Here is a 19948-nt window from a genome sequence, read left to right as displayed (position 1 = left end):
GAGCATGCATCGTCATGTCGGATGTGGCAAAGTATGGATCATAGGGGCACTCCCATCCCAGGTTTCCATAGTCATAGGACTCTTCCCATCTGGGCCCATGAAAATCGTCATCCATGTAACTAGGATACCCTCCCATGGAGTAGTCTCGTGGCATAGGGCTCCACTGCAGACTTGAGCATGCTTGCTCAAGGTGATCAATCCTACATGCTTGCACCTGCTGTGGGTTACCTACAACCAACTGACTAACCAAAGAAGTTAACTCAGAAAGTTGACCTCGAAGGTCACGAACCTCGTCACTAAGTTGAGATGATCCATTCAATTGCTCCCATCCTTGTTGATGATATTTATCCATGCTTAAAATACTAATACAAAAAGGAAAACAAATCAAAAGAAAAAGAATACTCTAACTAGAAATTTAACAAACAAAATCAATGGCTTCCCCGGAAATGGCACCATTTTTGTTTGGATCGAGAATCGATGTCGTTAATTCGACTCCAAACCAAAACAAAAGAAAGTTCATAATACCAAACTACTCCTATTACTACAAAGACGTAGTAACAGTGGTAAGTCCGAGTCGATCTGCAGAGAAGCGCGATTGGTTTCATTAAGTTAATTTTCTAACTAGAGCGATAAATTGGGAGGTATTGGTGTGGAAGAGATAAATGCGTGAAATTGAAATAAAGTGCAATAGATATATGAAACGATAATGGATTCATTTAGTTCTCAGATCAAGTAGTCATTCAATGTAAATTAAATCACTTTTTTTAGGCAACATATTATATATTCGAATTATGCATGCATAACTACCCAATCAATGTAAATTAGCTAATCTCTATTAGCCCCAAAATCAATTAATCCAAACCGATCGAGCATCCTAATTCGTAATTAAGGCTGGAAAGTCGTGCCCTAACTAACCTACATGCTCCTAGATTTATTGGGTCCTCAACGGCCATAAAGAACTAGAAACATATGCATTAAGATTCACGATTCAACTATGTTGATTAAGTGTCAGGACAGTCGTATTCAAATATAATCAATTTATTCTTAATTTTAGAGTAAACGTGCGATGTAAAGATTCACGGACAGCCTAAAAGCCTAAGCTTGCTTATCTAATCTGTGCTACAAAGGTAAATTCAAAGCATGGATGATTACATGGATGCATGTGAGCTTAAATTTAACTAGCGAAGACATGCATTCATGATAGGGGCATCAATCCAACACAAAAAAGAAATTCTAAATTAAACAAGATTCAAGAAAAACATAATTCTGAATTAAAGCACATAAATTAAATAGAAAACTCATCAAAATACAGATAATGTTCGATCCAAGACTAAACGAAAGATTACCTCATCGATTCATAGACAAACCGATGGGATACAATCCAATATAAATTCATAATCCAAAAATAAAATAAAACTTAACCTAAGGGTACGAAAAATTGAAGGGAATAGAAGAAGAAGGAAGTCTGAATTCAGCCTCCATGCATTCAATTCCTAAAATCGGCCTATACCCTCAAAATTTAGCATATTTCAACCAAGGCCGAGAAAACATATTTATAGTGATCAACGTAGCGTTGCAATGCTTGGAATAGCATCAACGTAGATGCAACAAGAGAGAAGCGTCAGACAAGAAGTTCAATGCTTGGTCCAACGCTCGGTTGCACGCGCATTCAGCTCCATGTCTTTCATTCTTTGTAGCGTTGCAATGCTCTAAAGAAGCATTGCAATGTTGATGCTTCTGCCTTCAAGCGTTGGAGTGAAGTGTCAGGATGTGTTTGGACACTAGTGATGATGCAATTCGGAGCATCGCAATGCTTGGCGTAGCGTTGGAACGCTGTGTCCACTACCAAATACTTGTTACTCGATACTTGATGCTCGTTCACTCGAAAGAATTTTCTTGATTACTCAATAGCCTTTAACTCGATGGTACTCGATGGTGCTCAATGGCTACCTCATAATCAGTGGAACTCGATGGCATTTTGGTCATTTCAACTCCTTTGAAGCCTGAATGTTCAAATTAACCCCGTTCTTCACCAAATGGTTAATTCTACCCCTTGATTGCTCGGTACCTATAATATAGGAAAATAAACATGTAAAATTTACTAACGAGCCCGAATTAAGCTAGGAATAATAGTTCTTTTTTAGAGCTAACAAAAATGCAGAAGCTCATGGTCATCGTTCATCTCTTGAATGCATGTGCTAGGTGCCTAGACAGTCGCCTTTGCATCTTTCCTTGCCAACACCTAGCACATTCTTGCCGCATGCTTACTAAACTCGCATGCCCTTGGTTGCCGCATACCTTGTCAATGCGTAGGTCACATGTGCCTATCAAGACCACCATGGTGTGCACAACTCCAACGCCTAGCTCCCATACATTCGGCCATACTTGGCCTCCACAAGAGCTCGTCTAACCTCTAAAAGCAAGACTAATGCATTTGATCTCACCTCCACGCCCATCACAAGGCTAACACGTAAGGCAACTTCATGGCAACACTTAGCCAAATTTTTCCCTTGCTAGGCTAACTCAAAACTCATCCGAGAGCCATGCTTCAAAGCTTAACCTTTCGTTTTTTACTTCCTTATTCCTCACTCAATTTCCCTACAATTTGACATTAACTTATAAGTTAATCCATTTTTCAAACACATCAATAAACATATTCAAGTAGGGAAAGTAGGGTTTAGGGTTCACAAGTAGTTTGTTCGGTGCATATAAATATCATTTGTGTAGCACAAGTTTACGAGCGACAGTGAATCCGACAACCTACCAAGCTTTAAGTGTTAATCTTTGAATGTTGATAGTTTTCTTTTAGAGTATCAGCCACTAATAGAAAGTCTATTAGTGATAGCCACTGATAACCATGATGATCAAAGATTCATTGATAACCTTAAGTGTTAATATTTCAAGGTTGATTCCAGTTATTGAAAGTGAATTAGTAATAGCCACTACATCAGTGATAACTTTCAATTTGAGAAAACCGAGTAGAAGAAGTGCACAAAATTAGGGAATTTCGAGTTTTTATTTGGTGGGCTGAGCAAAAATCATTGGGCTTGTATTTATCCTTTTGCTAACTATACTATTACTTTGGGTCTGATTGTTGTTGTTGTTGTTGTTGTTTTACATATGGCTAAGTTTAAGTAATTGATTTCAAATTTGAAATCTTCCTTTCAAAATAGGAAAATAAAGTATTGGCTTACTGCGTTTATGATTTCATCACTAATTTTAGTTACATTTCAAATGCATCAATTGCACGTTTATATACTTTTCAAATGTTAAATTATTCAACGATCTAGAAACAAGCTTCTGAAAGCTTGTTCTAAATTGAGTCATTCTACAATCAAACTTGATCAAAATTAGATTGAATGGCTCGAATGTATCACAAGAATTGTAAGTTTCTAAGGAAATGTCTCAAATATGAGATTTCAAATTTCATTCATCAAAATTCTGAAGATGAAAGACTTTATATAGCCTTGTAGTGATTTTAATCTAATTAATGTAAATAAACAAAAGTCAAAATAAAATATTAAAGAAGTCCTCTTGTCAACCTCCTCTTTTCCAACTACCATTTAATACATTTTCATTAATTGCAGCCTCCATCTTTCCAACCACCATCTTCATCGCATTCCTCATTAAAAGCAATCTCCATCTTTCCAACAACCATCTTTAATAGGCTTAAATTTAACACTTGGGGGATGTTTCGGATAAGAAGTTGATAAGTGGTAGGGAAGTAGGAGTTTGTGAATTCCAATCCTTATGGCCCAAGGAGTTAGTGGGTTCACTACTAAAAAACATCACTTTTATATATTATCAACTCTTTACACTGTGGGTCCCAAGAGTTCACAACTCCCTAAATTTCATAACTCCTTATTCTTCACTATTTCACTTCTTACCTCCAAACACCCCTTAAAAAGCTAGAAATTAATTAAAGACAACAAATGACTCTAAACTGCTAGAAATTAATTAAAAACAACTAAAGTTTACTAATGCAACTCAATGGTCATGATCCATATCAACTTTAAAAGATTATTATAATAATTCACCATACGATGACACATGAGAAAGTAAAAAGCAAAATTAGTTTTCAAAAATGAATCTTTTTTCATTTGTGATCAAAAGGATAATCAGCACAAGACTCCTACGAGATAAAAATGAAAAAACAATAACCTCAAAAGGTAAAAATAAATAAATGAATTTTTTTAAAATAATGTTTTTTTAATAAATAATGACAAAAATAGGGTTGGAGGGAAAGTAATCCCAAAACCAGGTTTTTAAATCGTGTACCGGGTACACGATTACACCTTAATCGTGTACCGGGTACACGATAAGCCCTAAATCGTGTACCGGGTACATGAGTACCTGGCCACCTGGCACGCACAGTCTGACGTTGCAGTCATACAGATTTGACTGAGGAAATCGTGTACCCAGTACACGATTACTCTAAGTCGTGTACCCGGTACACGACTTCCTCGCATTAAAATGTCTGCCCGCCCCTTCTTCTTCCTCACCGAAATGTTTGGCTTCCTTCGATTGTTCTCTCACCGATTTTTTCCTCTCACCGAAACGTTTTGCTTTCCTTCCTCTATTTTTCTTTCTAATTTCCAAAATCTTGTTGATTTTCCTCACCGAGACCTCCATTTCACCGAATCCTCAATTTTCCTCACTGAAATCTTCCAAAATTCCAATTTTGCTCGATTTTCAGTCCTCTATTTGTTCCTCACCGAAATCTACCTCTTTGGCTACCGATTTTTGCTCGCTTCTGTGGTATATTTCTTTCTCTAGTTGTTTTTCAATATGTTTTAAACTTAGAAATATATTTATGTTTTTGGAATTCTTTCTCTAGTTTATGTATGTTTTTGGGCTGATCTGTATGTATATGTATGTTTTTGCATGTTTTTGGGCTGATCTAGTTTATGTATGTTTTTTGTCTGTATGTATATGTATGTTTTTGAGGTTGATCAATAAAATTCTTATAATTTTTTATTTGTATATTTTTTGGGCTGATCTAGTTTATGTATGTTTTTTTATCTGTATGTATATACATTTTTGGGCTTATCAATAAAATTCTTATATTTTTTTATTTGTATATTTTTGGGCTGATCTAGTTTATGTATGTTTTTTGTCTGTATGTATATGTATGTTTTTGGGGTTGATCAATAAAATTCTTATAATTTTTTATTTGTATATTTTTGGGCTGATCTAGTTTATGTATGTTTTTTATCTGTATGTATATACGTTTTTGGGCTTATCAATAAAATTCTTATATTTTTTTATTTGTATATTTTTGGGCTGATCTAGTTTATGTATGTTTTTGGGCTAATTTTATATTTTTTTTATTTGTTTGGGCTGATTTAAACTTAGAAATATATGTTGTTAAACTTAGAAATATATGTATGTTAAACTTAGAAATCTTATATGTATTTGTTGGGTTGATCTTATATGTATATGTTTGTTAATCTTAAATCTTAGATCTTATATTTTTTATGTTTGGGCTGATTTAAATATATAATTTATAAATCTTAGAATTGGTCTGATTTAAATATATAATATTTAGATCTTATATGTTAAACTTAGAAATTGGAATTTGTTGGGTTGACATATTAACAAATTTTTTGTCAACTATAACAGTTGAAAAAAACATAATAAATATGTCGATGCGTCCTGAAGATTTAGTAATTCTTGAACCTGGAAATGATGGAAATAGTGACATTGACGTTGAAGTTGATGAATTATTTGGAAACGACAGTAGTGGTGAACATGTCTTGAGTTGGTATCGTCAGAAATGTTCACCCAAATAGATTGGGAAATGACAAATTCAACGTGTGAACTAGGGTCTACTTTGGAAGAAAGGAAAGTAGGAATAGATAACTATAGTTTAATACAAAAAGGAATGTTGTTTAATACCAAAGAAGATTTACAGATTGTTGTAAAAAAATATTGTGTGACAGAACACTACGAAATTGTCGTAGTGGAATCAAATCAGGATCTTTGGTATGTTAAATGTAAATCATGGAGTGACGGTTGTGCTTGGAGGCTACAGGCATGTCGGCACAAAATCATGGGATGTTCGAAGTCACAAAACTTCAAGGAGAACACTCATGTTTGTTTTCAGAATTGACACAGGATCATTCACAACTGGATTTAAATTTCATGAGTATCGAAATTCAAAATTTGGTTAGAGCTGATCCTAGAGTACTTGTGGCCCTACTCCAAGAAGCCATTAAAAAACAATATGGCTATAATGTCAGCTATAGACGGGTGTGGCAAGCCAAGAGAAAAGCGTTAATTGTTGTGTTTGGCGATTGGGAGAAATCATATTTGGAGCTTCCATATTGGCTGAGTGCTCTTGTTCATTACAATCCAAGAACACGAACATATTGGTTTTTCCTTCCCTATGATGTGTCAGGTACGACTATTTTTGGATGAGTTTTTTGGTCTTTTGGTCCTGCAAGAGAAAGGTTCAACTATTGTAGGCTACTAATCTCTTGATGGAACTCATCTCTACGGAAAGTATAAGGGGAAATTATTGACAGCCTTATCTATTGATGCAAACGGACATATATTTCCCCTTGGTTTTGCTATCGTAGAAGGTGAGAATTCGTCCAGTTGGTCATAGTTTTTGTGGGCATTGCGTGAATATGTTACCCAAAGAGAGGGTATTTGCTTGATTTATGACAAACATAAGGGCATTCTTGTTGCAATTAATAATGAAGAAATTGGTTGGAGTGAACCCAGAGCATACCACCGATATTGTCTTCGACATGTTGCCAGTAATTTCAATACAAAATACAAATCGAAGCAACTAAAAAATTTGGTATTTAAGGCCGGAAATCAACACCAAAGGCATAAGTTCATTCAGTGCATGAAAGAATTGAAACAATTGCACCCTAAATGTCTTGAATTTTTTTCAGACATTGACTTGGAAAAATGGACACAGTCACATGATGGTGGATACTGTTATGGGTGGATGACAAGCAATGCAGCTGAATGCATGAACAGTGTTTTCAAAGGTGCTAAAATGTTACCAATTAATTCTTTGGTTAGGCTAACATTCTATCGCACAATACTGTATTTTGAATGCCAGAGACAAGAAATCAGTGAAGCACTCGATCGTGGGACATATATACAGAATATGCCCTAAAAAACTGAATTGGTGGGAAAAACGAGCATCGGCACATACGGTAACATCCATTGACAGATAAAGTTAAACTTTCAAAGTATAAACTAGCATAAGTATGATTTCTCCCTACAAAGGACAGCATACCCAAGTTTTAAGCTTGAAAGAAGGGACATGTTCTTGCAATAAGTGGAAATCATTCAAGATTCCATGCCCTCATGTAATTGCAGTTTGTAATTACATGCATATGACATACCTACCACTTATTGATGAATGCTACAAATTGTCTAATTTCAAGCGTTGTTATGCAAGCCGCTTCTATCCAATTCAATACCCAGATTATTGGCCAGAATTATCATTTACAGAAATTCGTCCAAATGCGGACTTACTAAGAGAACAAGGTCAGCCAAAAAGTATGCACATTCATAATGAAATGGATTGGAGAGAAGCAAGCCAAAAATGCGATACCATACACTGGGTGCTTCATCGTCTTTGGGTCATTAGGTGTATTTTTTTACTTGTATATTTCATGTATTTGTATTCTTTATGTATATATATTTTTCATGTAATGGTATATTTCATGTATTTGTATTCTTTATGTATTTATGTTTTTCATGTAATTGTATATTTCATATATTTGTATTCTTTATGTATTTTTATTTTTCATGTAATATATTTTATGTACTTGTCTTCTTTATGTATTTATAATGAATTTATGTAATAAATTTATATTATGTAATTGTATTTTTTTTATGTACTTTTTATGTATCTTTTATGTCATGGATTTTATTATGTAATGTAATTTGAACTTTTTAGGTAATGGAGTCGGGTCCTTCTAATCCTGTACAATTGTACCAACAAAATACGCATCATTCACAGAGACAGTATGGGATAGTTCTTCCACTATAGTGTTGAGTTGTCGGAGAAGGGAGGCAACTGCACAACATACTATCTTATTTGATCACTGCATTATTCTATATGTTTAGGAGGCAGGTTTTCTTGGGGTTGCACAAATTGGTTTCACCCAGCTTGATTGGCACCTTATTACTGCTCTAGTTCAGCGCTGGAGACCAGAGACCCACACATTTAACCTGCCTTGTGGGGAATGTACGATTACGCTGTAGGATGTTGCCATACAATTTGGGTTACGAGTGGACGGGCAACCATTGACAGGTTCACTACAGTATGACTGGAAGAACGTTTGTGAAGAGCTCTTAGGAGTTCTACCAGAGGATCTGGAGGGATTAAGATTGAGTATCCCTTGGTTGGCATCCCAGTTTTCAGAATTACCATCCGATGCCATCAGCATACGTAGGTACACACGAGCATACATCCTGCAGCTTATTGGAGGATTTTTATTTGTTGACAAGTCAAATACTCTGGTGCATCTCATGTTCCTCCCATTATTGTCTGATTTCAAGCACGCTGGTATGTACTCGTGGGGTGGTGCATGTCTTGCATAATTGTACAGAGAACTTTGCCGGGCTTCCAATACACAAGTGTTGGAAATAGCAAGGCCCACTGATACTATTACAAGTATGAGCTTATGATCGATTTCCAATTATAGCACCACAAGTCCAACTACAGGCTCCAAATCATCGTCCATTTAGTGTCAGGTATTATTTCATTTATATATTTATTTCGTTACCATTTTATGTAAGAATATAAATTAATTGTATTTTTTATAATTTTAGATGGAGTGGTGTATTAGTTGCCCAAACAGTCAGCAAATATGTTGCTCGTGTACAGAAAAATATTCGACATGCTGATGCACAATCAGGTAGTAAATATGTATATAAATTTGAATATTTAAAACATTTTATATGTATTACTTATTATTATTATTTTTTTGTCAGGTTATTTGGACGCCATACACACAGATTTAGTCATCCTTACCTAATTATTGTTGTGATGGTGAAGACATCTGGTTGACTGTTAGCCCTCTTATATGCTTCCATATAGTAGAGTAGCATCATCCAGATCATGTGTTGAGACAGTTCGGTCTGCGACAAACGATACCTTTGTTGTCCTATACACTCCCAGCACTACATCAAATTGATTTAAGAGGTAAGCACGACCAAGACTGACGTCAAATCCATGCAGAATATTTATCCTACTGGCATGGACGACATGATCATTGTGCACAGGGAGAATTAACAAAAGGGTCAGCTGTATCAGATGACTACTTTCCCTGGTACAATTCGATCACGAGGCGATTTATCTCACCTGACGGCGCTTACTATTACTACATGGTAAGAGATTTAAAATCAAACATATTCCATATGTATGATATGAATATTGTCTAATATTTATTTTTTTATTGTATAGAATAATTTTATCGGCGATGTTCAACAATATTCAGTGCAGAACAACTTACCAAAATTGGGTTCAATATGTCAGCAAACATTGGTCAACGTAGAAGGTATTATTCAACAAACAAAACGACTCAATGTTGCTAATACCGATCGAAGACATATTCGTCGTAGACGACAACAACAATGGGGTGAACCTAATTTAGAGGGACATGAAGACAACCCACATGAGGGGTAAGGGCTAAGGGTCGTTTTTAAATCTCACATCGTATCATTTTCAAATTGTAAATTAAAGAACTAATTGTAAATATTCTTTAATATCATGGTATTTTTTTGTTAATATGAGTGCAAGATGTTTTCATTGTAGATTAAATATATAATTAAGTTTAATAATTAAAAAAAAAATAGTCAACAAACTTTAAAAAAAAAAATTATAAGCAAATCGTGTACCGGGCACACGAGTTTGCTTGACCGGTCAACCAGTCAGCCGACGTGGTCAGCTAACTAGATTAAATCGTACTCGTGTACCGGGTACACGAGTATGCCACATGGAAATCGTGTACCCGGTACACAATTTCACTACACCTATGAAGCACAGATACTTCATGTGAGGCAAAGAATCAGTATCAGACACGTATCAGATACCGATACTTCTAGATACTTCCCAGATATGACACGCGATTTAACATATTTATATTTTCAGATACTTCCCATATACGTATCTGACATGCGATTTGATGTATCTATTTCTATGCATACTTTTTTTTAAGAAAAAAGACAAGTAACTCATCTAATCTTTCCTAATCTAAAATTAGGCAACCTATTTGAAAAGCTCGCTACTCGAGTCCAAAACTAAAAGGAAGAAAATAATAAATAACGGACCAAACCCTAGACTAGAATCATCCAATCTTCATCTTTAAATTTGAGTCCCCACAAAGTCCACTAAAATATAAACCATTTGAATATCTTCAACAATAAGTTCTTCGTTTATCTTCACACTTTTCCCTCTAATCTTCTTCTTCTTCTTCTTTGTAATATAAGTCACTTTTCTATTGCATTTTATTAACTATTGTACTTCAACATCTTGGATGTTACTTTTTTTGTATTGTATTTCAGTGTTTGTATTCTATTTTGTGCTATTGTTATTAGCTTGTATGCTAAATTTATCTATATCCTATATTTTTTTAAAGAAAAAAATATATCTTCAACGTATCAATATCCTCATTTTTTTAGAAATATATAATAAAAAATATATTAAAAAAATGACGTATCCTTAGACGTATCCGTATCTTAATTTTTTAGAAATTGACGAATCATCGTATCCGATCGTATCCGTATCTATAACCATATCTGTGTCTGTGCTTCATAGCACTACACTAATTTTGTCAATACTTTCCCAAAATACCTATTCTTAGAAATTGTTTACCTTCAACCCTATTTTTGTTATTATTTATTAAAAAAAACATTATTTCAAAAAAAAATTCTAAATAAATAAATAAACAATGTGTCACGTGACACTGTCTTATTGTACCATGTCACCGAACCGCAAAAATGAGTGCAAGCAAATCGCAGGTTAGACCATAGAAAAGAAATCTTCCCACAAACTAACGGCTATTATTGACCAATTTCTTTTCCAAAATTCACTCAAAAGAAAAAAATAGGTGCCTATTGCCATCCACCACTTGAATCTTCTTTTTTTAAAATAATGAAAATAATAATAATAAAACCCTACTCCAAGTAAAAATAATTCGATCTGTTCCACAAAACAAACGTTGGGTTCTGAATAATCAAAAATCGTTTACGGTCAGTCAACCACTTCTCAAAATCTAACATAGCCATTCATCTCAAAATTCCAACAACACAAAGAGAGAGAGAGTATACAGCATTGATAGAATTCAAGTGAATTCAAGTGGTTATATATATATATATGTATAGTAAGAACCTACCAAGCGTTACATCAAGAAAAAACCAAGCATTACATTATTAGAAAGCAAATCAAGAAAAACCCAATAGTAAAACAATACTGCATATAATCCGAGTTACCGAGTCCAAAAGTATTGAACTTTCTCGATGCCCACATCAAGGGAAGCGAAGAACAGCGTGAGATTTTTTCTGGGAATTTGGAGAACTGCCAAAGGATAGGGGTTGCCCTTAACAGTGGAAGTGAGAAAGATCTCCTCTGCCCCCACTGAAGAAGACACACAAAAGTTTCAACAAAACTTCATACCATATTGTCACCTACCATTAGGAGCATGGGGCAAAAACACTATAGAGTAAACTTCACACCATCTCCACCAAAAGTGGAACCTCAGCACCGCCGGCCCCTGCTGGGGTGGCCGGTGAGAGAGGCATGGAAGAAAGTGGGGGGGGGGGGGGGGGGGGGGGGGGGGGGGGGGAGGGGGGGTGGGGAGGGGTTTAAGTGCCGTTGTAAAGAGGGTTTGATAAAAGAAGCTGCATTTGTTGTTATAGGAGATTTTCAGGACAGAGAAGAAAGGCAAATCAAAAGACTGACGTGACCCCAAGATTGGTGTGCGGCCACTTTTCTTGTTAAAAAGGAAACTTGTTTGTAAAGCATGACATGGAAAAAGAAAAAAAAAATTGAAAGATGGAGGCAATATGAACAAATTCAGCATCTTCCAGGGGATATACTCTTACCACCTTCTTATTCTGTTCCAAGTGTGACAACACTATCTCCTTCTGTTGTTTCTTTCATGTATTCCATTTGGCTCTCAAGTCACAGCAACCTAACTAAGGCTTTTGCTCCACAGAGGTATCCCTACGGACCTGCCAAATGTCAAATTCTTTTCAGCATAATGATCAAGCATCACCATCTATCTAGTAATTAATTTTTTAACTATAGGAAATTTGAATAGTTGATAAAAATATCAAATCAACTGATCATGTAAGTGGTTTGTGTCTCTTCAAAACTTCACTGTTAATACTGCATATTTTGCGTAGTGCATATAGCAAGTATGAACCTGAATCTACTGAATATTTCAGCCATATCTGCAAGAAGTGCTCTGTTTAGAGAACCAAACCAACTCAATTCTTTCTTCTTTCCATGGTTTAATGACAGCTGGGACTCCCATAGTTGTATCATAATCAGCTTGTCTAGAGAGTTTAGTTTCAGTTTCTATGGTGTAATGTCTGGCACTTGGAGAAGGCTTCGGTCACCATTAGGTAGTTGTTACAACGAATATAAGAAGCAAAACATTCAAGTGCTGACGTTAGCAAGACAAATGGCTACCTGAGGAAGTTACAAAATAATATTATTTGATACTACAAGTGAATAATCTGCTTTACAAATTTATTTTCTCTCTCCAAATTCTAACATCAATCACGCCATCACCACTACGTAGACTATAATATGAAGGAAAAATCTACGGAGTAACAACTCCGAGAGTATTGTACATATACACGGCTCTTTGGAAAAGATAGGGGCATGGCAGATATCATTTCAACATTCTGCTAGTGAAAAATAGAATTATTATTTGCCATGTTTCACATTATTGCCTGATTTTACACAAAAATAACTTGTTTGAAACTATGAAAACTCCAGAGCCAACTGATTTCTTCAACTTCAGATTAATCTTCATGACACTCCATCTCCTCTCTTCTCAAACAACCATGTACTCTTCCATGTTAGTAATCTCTTGCTGTTAGACTAAAACTAGTGTTCCAGCAGGATTCAATCTCGAGTCTTGATTGAAATCATGATTTGAGTATTGAAATATGACTAGGGAGAAGCCTCCTTGAGACTAGTGTGTATTATTAACAAAGAAAAGAGGAAACATGCACTTTTTGGACTTTCATGAAAACCATCTCCTTCCACCGTTCTTGGCTGCTTTTAGTTTCATAACAAGTTCCTCTCGCTGATGCTCGACTTCAGCATACTTGAGGCTGATATGGAAGTACCGCTCACGAATGTCTTTTAACTCTGCCTCTAGAGCCGAGTTAATGCTTTCATATGCTTCCTTTGTCATTTCATCACCTTCAACTGTTGATATGGGAGAATTTTCTTTGTTGTTTTGATTGTCTGAAACAAGCCTGAATATGATGGGAAGAGATACAGGGAAATTCAGATTGAGAGAAACCATAAAGCAATAAAGATTAAGGTCTTTCTACAATGAATAAAGTGTACGGAGGCAACTTAGTTTCTACTTTCCTTTCTAGGTTTTTCTTTTAGAAATCAATAAAGCATACACAACATTCAACTAGGAATTTGATGGCACGGAAATCTATAGAGGAACAATGGTAGATCCTGTCTCTTAAGTGTATATGTTTGTAATGAAACAAATATGAAACCGAGCTCCTCTTACACACACCTGCTCAGTTGATCCTCATATTTCTTGTTTGCTTCCAAAGCCTCGGCAAGTTCTTTTTCGAGCAACTGAATTCTTGAAACTGATTTAGCTTCAGGAACTTGAGACCCTTCATCAATATCACATCCACTATCATCCTGTCGAGACTAGAAAATAAGATATTACAAAGTCATCCTTGTAAACTGTACCTGGGCAGATTAAAAAGACAGCATTTGTAAGCAATAATAAAGAGCGGGATTTTAGTGCCCTACCTTAACTTGAGATTGGGATTCATTGTTGTTTGGTTCCTTCGGCTTCTTCTTGCCACTATGATTTCGACCAACTATCTTGACCACATCATTCTGTCATATTCAAACAATTAGCTTTCAGAATTCTTCTAAGCAGTTCAGAAGTCCAAATCGACATCTAAATGAATAGTAAAAGAGACTAACTTTTAGAAGCTTCATGTCTTTACTGGGCATGTTTTTGCCGTTGGTTTTGACAAAACCATGACTCCTTACACTGCTAGACTCCCGTTGGATCTGATTTTCTTCCTTTAAATGTTTCAGTTCTGCTTCAAGGGATAAAGATCTCTTTAGGCACTCATCTTTCTCCTCCTCAAGTATTTTCAGTTTCTGTTGGTACTTGCTGTTTATTATAATAATTTGGCTGAGCTCATTTCTTAAATCATCAATCCCTATTAGTGTTGCCTCCTCCACTACTGACCCACTCCCTATTCTCAGAAGCTTTTCTTTCAAGGCAACTCCGCTTTGTTTGCTGTCCTCTAATTCAGCAACAATCTTCTGTTCAAGCTTGTTGCTCGATGCAAAAACCTCATTCTGAAAATGGGCTGTTTTTTGCAACTGAATCTTTAAGTTAGTTAATTCTTCCTCGTGCTGCCTTCGTTCTTTTTCAGAAACAGAAAGCTTTAGTTCGAGATCATTGACAGAGTTCTTAAGCTCGATTTCAAGTGATTTGTAATTTTCCAACTGTTTCAGTAACTTTTCACTTTCAGCTATCAGTGTCTCTTGGTTTTGTTTTGACACGGAAAGCTCACTAATCAGGGCCGTTAAGCTTTCATTAGATTCCATTTGCATGATGTTGAGATCCTTCTTTGCTGTTGAAAGTTGCTTGGTCAGGTGCACAACAGCTCCTTGAAGTTCTTGAGCTTCAGTTGCCTTCTCCAAATATGTCTCATTATACAAGCTTTCAAACATGGCAAATTTCTCTTTGTATTTTATGTTCTCTTCAACGACTGAATCCAATTCCGAAGATAGGCATCTTTCTTTTGAGGCGAAATCCTCCAACCCAAGAGAGAGATAATCCTCAAAATCATCAATTCTTCTGAAATAATGGGCAGACCTTTCAAGTGATTCCTTCACTTTCAATTCCAAGCGAAAATAACCCTCCTGCAACTCGAAATTCTTTTTCTTCAACTCTCCATTTGATTTCTTAAGCAAATTTCGTTCTTCAACGACATGTTCAACTGCAGCTTCCAACTTCGTGTTTTCTCTTTGCAGGTACTCACATTGATCTTGAGCCTTTGCACACTGATTTTCCAAGTCATTCAACATTTGTTTCAAATCAACATTTTCCGTCTCTATCTCGAGTCTCAATCTATCAACCTCATCTTGGAGACCCACAGCATGAGACTTAGAGTTTTCTAACTCAAGGCGAATTGACTCCTTCCCGTCCGTCATATATTTTAGTCGAGATTCCAAAACGGATATGCTTTCTGACAACTGCATGCGTTCCTGTTCAATCTCAAGTTCAAGTTCTTGTTTTTCACCTTGAAGCTCCGAATATTTACTTTCAAGAATCTTGTTTGCAGAAATATGCAAATCCACATTGTTGCTAAGCACCTTTACTTCATTTCGCAAATCATTTAAGCATTTAGAACCGCTGTCACTTTGTCCAAGTATGACTTCCATCTTTTCCTCGATCTGATTTTTTTCTTTCTGAAGATCAGAATACTTAGCTTGCAATTTGTTATGCAGACCTCCGAGGATCTTGATCTCGTCTTCTTTGGACAAAATGTTGGACTCAAGTTTTTCTATCTCCAGCTTTTTCTCAGTCAATTCCCTACTAAGCTCTTCAACTTTGAGTTCCAGCTCAAATTTCATACTCTCTAGTTTTTTATTGAAAGAACCATCGTTATTATCGATCACATTCAGACTTTCCTCCATTTTTACATGTACAACTTGTGTAGAATTTCTGTGTTTCATAGAGTCAAATCCAAAATTAACAAAAGATTTAGATAAAAGCTCACCACCTGTGGAGTTAAAAGCCAAACTTCCTCCCCTAGAGTCGTTATTTGCTTGCCTAAGCTTGTACAAGAGATCTATGTTTTCATCTGTCAACTCATTACAATCTTTCTCTAACTCCTGCACTTTTTCTTTCAACATTTCCATTTCTTTCACTAGATTTATGTGTAAGGACCCCACATTTTCCTCAGCGTGTAGCTGACTATCATATTCCCCGATAGTATCCTGAGGGAATCTTTGGTTTGAGACCTCGCACTTTTGTAAATCAAGTTTTGCTTCCTCCAAGTTTTTCTCCAGAACCTCAACCTTAAATTGAAGATTCTTCTCTGATTCCTTCACATGTTCCAACTGAAGCATCAATTTCTTGTTTTCTTCATTAATATTTTCAATATCATCATCTTTTTGGTGTCGTGCCAAAAGCTCCTCTATCTCAAGTTTCTGCTTTTCGGTAGTTGCTTCTAGCTCCTGAAGAACGGACACAAGCTCAATATTTGATTCTTGACTTCTCTTTAGTTGCAGAGCTAAATCCGCATTGGTTTCTTTTTGGAACTTCAGTTCATCTTTCAATTCATTTAGGATGTGTGGTTCACCATCTTGATATGATAAATCCTCAATACCTGTTTGTCTCTGTGTTGACTTCTCAGTCATCAGTCTTAGTTGCTCAAGTTCTTTTCTCAAACCATCACATTCTGCAGTTGCTGCTGAAAGTGCAGTATGCAAACTTTCCTGGTTGTCGGACTGATCTGATAACTCTCTCTTCAACTGATCAAGATCAGCCATCAGTTTGTGGGAATTTCTCTCCCACATCCTAGCTTCAGCACGAAGTTCCTCAATAGTCGTTGTTTCAGCTGCTTCCAAAAAGTTTTTACATGAAAGTGAGACAATCTTGAAGATGACAATAACAAACTCTTGACATAAAATTTAAAAATGATTACCTGAACAAATAATTACAGAATTAGGAGATAAACAGCGAGGACTATTCTGTGAGCTCACCGAGTCCTGTCTTTGTATATCACTACAATTGTTTTTTGCAGCGTCATTCTCTACGGATTCATAAATCTCAGATGAATCATTGCTGACCTGTGAATAGGAAGCAGAAAAACTTGCTTCCTACCAACCGAAACAAAAATATTTCAGTTATTATGTAAATAATAAAAATTAGCGAGGTGTACTTTGTGGGATATTCATAAAATATGTGGATCAATTAATGAATCTGCATGAACAAAGTTTCTCATACTGTTTATTAGGACCGAAAATGTCATGCCTCATTTAATTACATATCAATACTGCAAATGGTAAGTTGGTAATCTACAATCATGATTAAAGCCTAATATATTGACAGAAACTTGATTGATCAACTAATAGAAGTAATTAGAAGGGTACCAAACATGTACCCTATTCGGAAAGTACAATGACAGAAAATTTTGATGGCAAATATGATCTTGCCTTGCTGCTAGCTTCTCCTGAGTGTAAGCTAGAGTATAAATCTGCACCAGAGGAAGATCCAATACTTCTCGACAATTGGCTATCTGTTATATCTGAGCAGCTATCTGAGTCATGACCTTCTTTCTTCAAGTCTTCTTTTGGAGAATATGTCTGTTTAAATTCTCCACTCCTGAAAGGTGTTCAATAATTTTAAAGGCCAAACATATAATCAAATATTTACAACAAAGAACAAAATCATCCCATCATACAGACCTTACTTTTGTTATTGGATTTAAGCACTGGATTTTCACCTGCAAACATGGCAAAGTAAACTTTTTAAAAGCAAGACTCAAATATAAAATTCATGATCAATACCTCCAGATATTAGTTCTAAAACTAGTACACCTGCACTGCAAACTAAACCAAAGAATGAAATTTGATTCCAAGTATTGGTTTCAGGAGTAAAAAAGAATTAAGTTTAAATGCCATCTTCTACATTTAAAAAATTGGAGCTTACTTGTAAAATAGTCCCATGGTTGCACTTTTTCAATGGAAGTGAGACTGCAGAAGAAGATTTAGAATCTGTGTAATTTGTCATGTTGACCATAGCCTCTCCAAGAATATTTGATCTTGCTGAACCCTGTGATTAGAGATTTTAGTGTAAATTAAGCCCAGCGGCCGTCATATTCAATTCCTTATCTTCAGAATACATCAATGTCAGAGATGTAAAAAGCCAAATTATGAGTAGCAGCTCCTAAACAAAGGATGGTCATGAAAACAACATAGTTTTGGCAAGAGGAATTGTGGTTGTGAAACCCAAATGGATTCTAATAAAGACAAACAACAATACCATGGCCACAACAAGCTTGAAATTACTATCTTCAAACTCCTTAGAAACTTCATCTTGTGAAACCCAAATGGATTCTGATAGAGACTCAGTCCACTGGCAACTTCCATTACGAACTAATGCTTTGCTTGACCTGACAATCGTTTTCCCAGTTTGCTCAGAGATGACAGATACAAATAGTTTGTCCCAACCTTTAGGTACCTGTTTCCGTACAAGTAACAAAAAGAAAATCTCTATGGTGATATCAAGTAAAATAAAGAAAAGGACGGAGGGGACAGGATTGAATATTACATTAAATAACAATCAGCAGTGACTAACTGGTAACTCCTTGACCGAGTCCACTTTTGAGTTATCACCAAAATAATAACGCAATTTCAAGGCTAAGTTCCAATCCAAGGCAGCAATAAAGACAAATAAATTGTGTTGACTAAATCAGTAACTTCCATTCCTCTTCATGCTAATTCTCAGTCCATTGATTCGATCAAAATATCTAAATCTAATAACAAAATTGCAACCCCCAAATTCACAACCCAGAAAACATTTCACTGAATCCTCATTTAATTCCATTCCTTCTTCCTCCAACCTTTTTCCCCTTTCTTCAATCACATTTTACTTCATAAAACTAGAGGGGGTCTCCAGAAATCACACGAGAAGCATATTTGGTAATCCCAGAAAATTAGGGGAAGTCAAATAAATTTAGACCCTTCACTAGATATACTATTAGTTAGAACAAAGAACGAAAACGTATATTCATGATTCACACTCCAGAACGAACGTTAAAATTATAACTAAAATTAAAATTAAGTACCTGGGTTGCCTTGAAATTGGAAAACTTGAAATCAAATTTCTCCCCTGATTTCACTTGCCGATTCCTATGCAACCTGAACATTTCTCCTGGCAATCTCAGCTCTGTAGGTCTCTTACACCCAATTACAATTGTTCAATCAAATCAGGTGCCGAATTTCTTCCCCATTTTCATCATCATCGTCGTCGTCATTACCAAGAAGAGAGAGAGAAAGAAAACGAAGTGTGATCAAAACTATGACAAGAAGACAACAAACAAGAAGAGAGAGTTGATAGAGAGAAAGAGAGACAAAGAGAGCGTTGGCTAGGTGGTCATTGTTACGAAAGGTTTTATATTATTTTCCCCCATTTTTAAGCTTTTTCATGTCCAAACTCCGAAACCAAGAGAGAGAAATTTGGAATTTATGGTTGGTGAAGACGATATAGAGTCGATCCAATGTACAGCCGTAATCGCCTATTCTATTCTCCCTTCCCACTCCTAAAACTGTTGCGAATACCTAACTCCTCTACTCGCTCATAACACTCTAAACGTGGCACTTCTAATACAACCCCAACTTATTCCAACACGTGTCGATCGTTCATTGGTCTGGATGGCATCGGAAAGAACGTAAGTGGGTAGAAAAGCCATTGGCGTTTTTTCGGGCGCACCCAATTGAAACCGACTCTTTTTAAATAATAATAATAATAATGTTTATTAATTTATTGGAATCACCTGAATATAATTGAAAACAAAAGGTCACAATTCTGTTTTGTTTTTTAATTTAAAGATATTTTTTATTAAATAGGTTTTTTTTTTCTGTCAAGTATATTAAATTTTAAAACATCTAATATGCCTTTTAACTTCCGATTACATGTTTAATACGTTTTTAAACTTTATAAATATC

At 35.7% G+C, this 19948-nt stretch overlaps 1 protein-coding gene and 1 pseudogene across 2 annotated transcripts; one reads left to right on the top strand and one right to left on the bottom strand.

The window, feature by feature from the left end:
• Positions 1 to 7930: 7930 nt before the first annotated feature.
• Positions 7931 to 9661, top strand: LOC150038537 (serine/threonine-protein phosphatase 7 long form homolog; annotated as a pseudogene).
• A 3006-nt stretch (positions 9662 to 12667) lies between these two features.
• Positions 12668 to 19576, bottom strand: LOC120079071 (uncharacterized). 2 transcript variants are annotated; one of them, XM_039033267.2, is made up of 10 exons: positions 19069 to 19576; positions 18264 to 18461; positions 17931 to 18053; positions 17687 to 17724; positions 17435 to 17603; positions 16924 to 17098; positions 14177 to 16836; positions 13997 to 14086; positions 13749 to 13891; positions 12668 to 13470 (listed from the first exon to the last, which is right to left on the bottom strand). In XM_039033267.2, the coding sequence occupies exons 1-10, from the start codon at positions 19147 to 19149 to the stop codon at positions 13233 to 13235; spliced, it is 3915 nt and encodes a 1304-aa protein (XP_038889195.1). In that variant the 5' UTR covers positions 19150 to 19576; the 3' UTR covers positions 12668 to 13232. The 2 variants fall into 2 exon arrangements, with proteins under 2 accessions (XP_038889195.1, XP_038889200.1); XM_039033272.2 differs by having other exon boundaries at positions 13749 to 13882.
• Between the last annotated feature and the right edge of the window lie 372 nt (positions 19577 to 19948).

The sequence above is a fragment of the Benincasa hispida genome, chromosome 1, assembly GCF_027475165.1.
Source record: "Benincasa hispida cultivar pf3 chromosome 1, pf3_genome.v1.1, whole genome shotgun sequence".
In the NCBI taxonomy this organism is placed as follows: Eukaryota; Viridiplantae; Streptophyta; class Magnoliopsida; order Cucurbitales; family Cucurbitaceae; genus Benincasa; species Benincasa hispida.
This window is presented reverse-complemented; position numbering and strand designations above follow the sequence as displayed.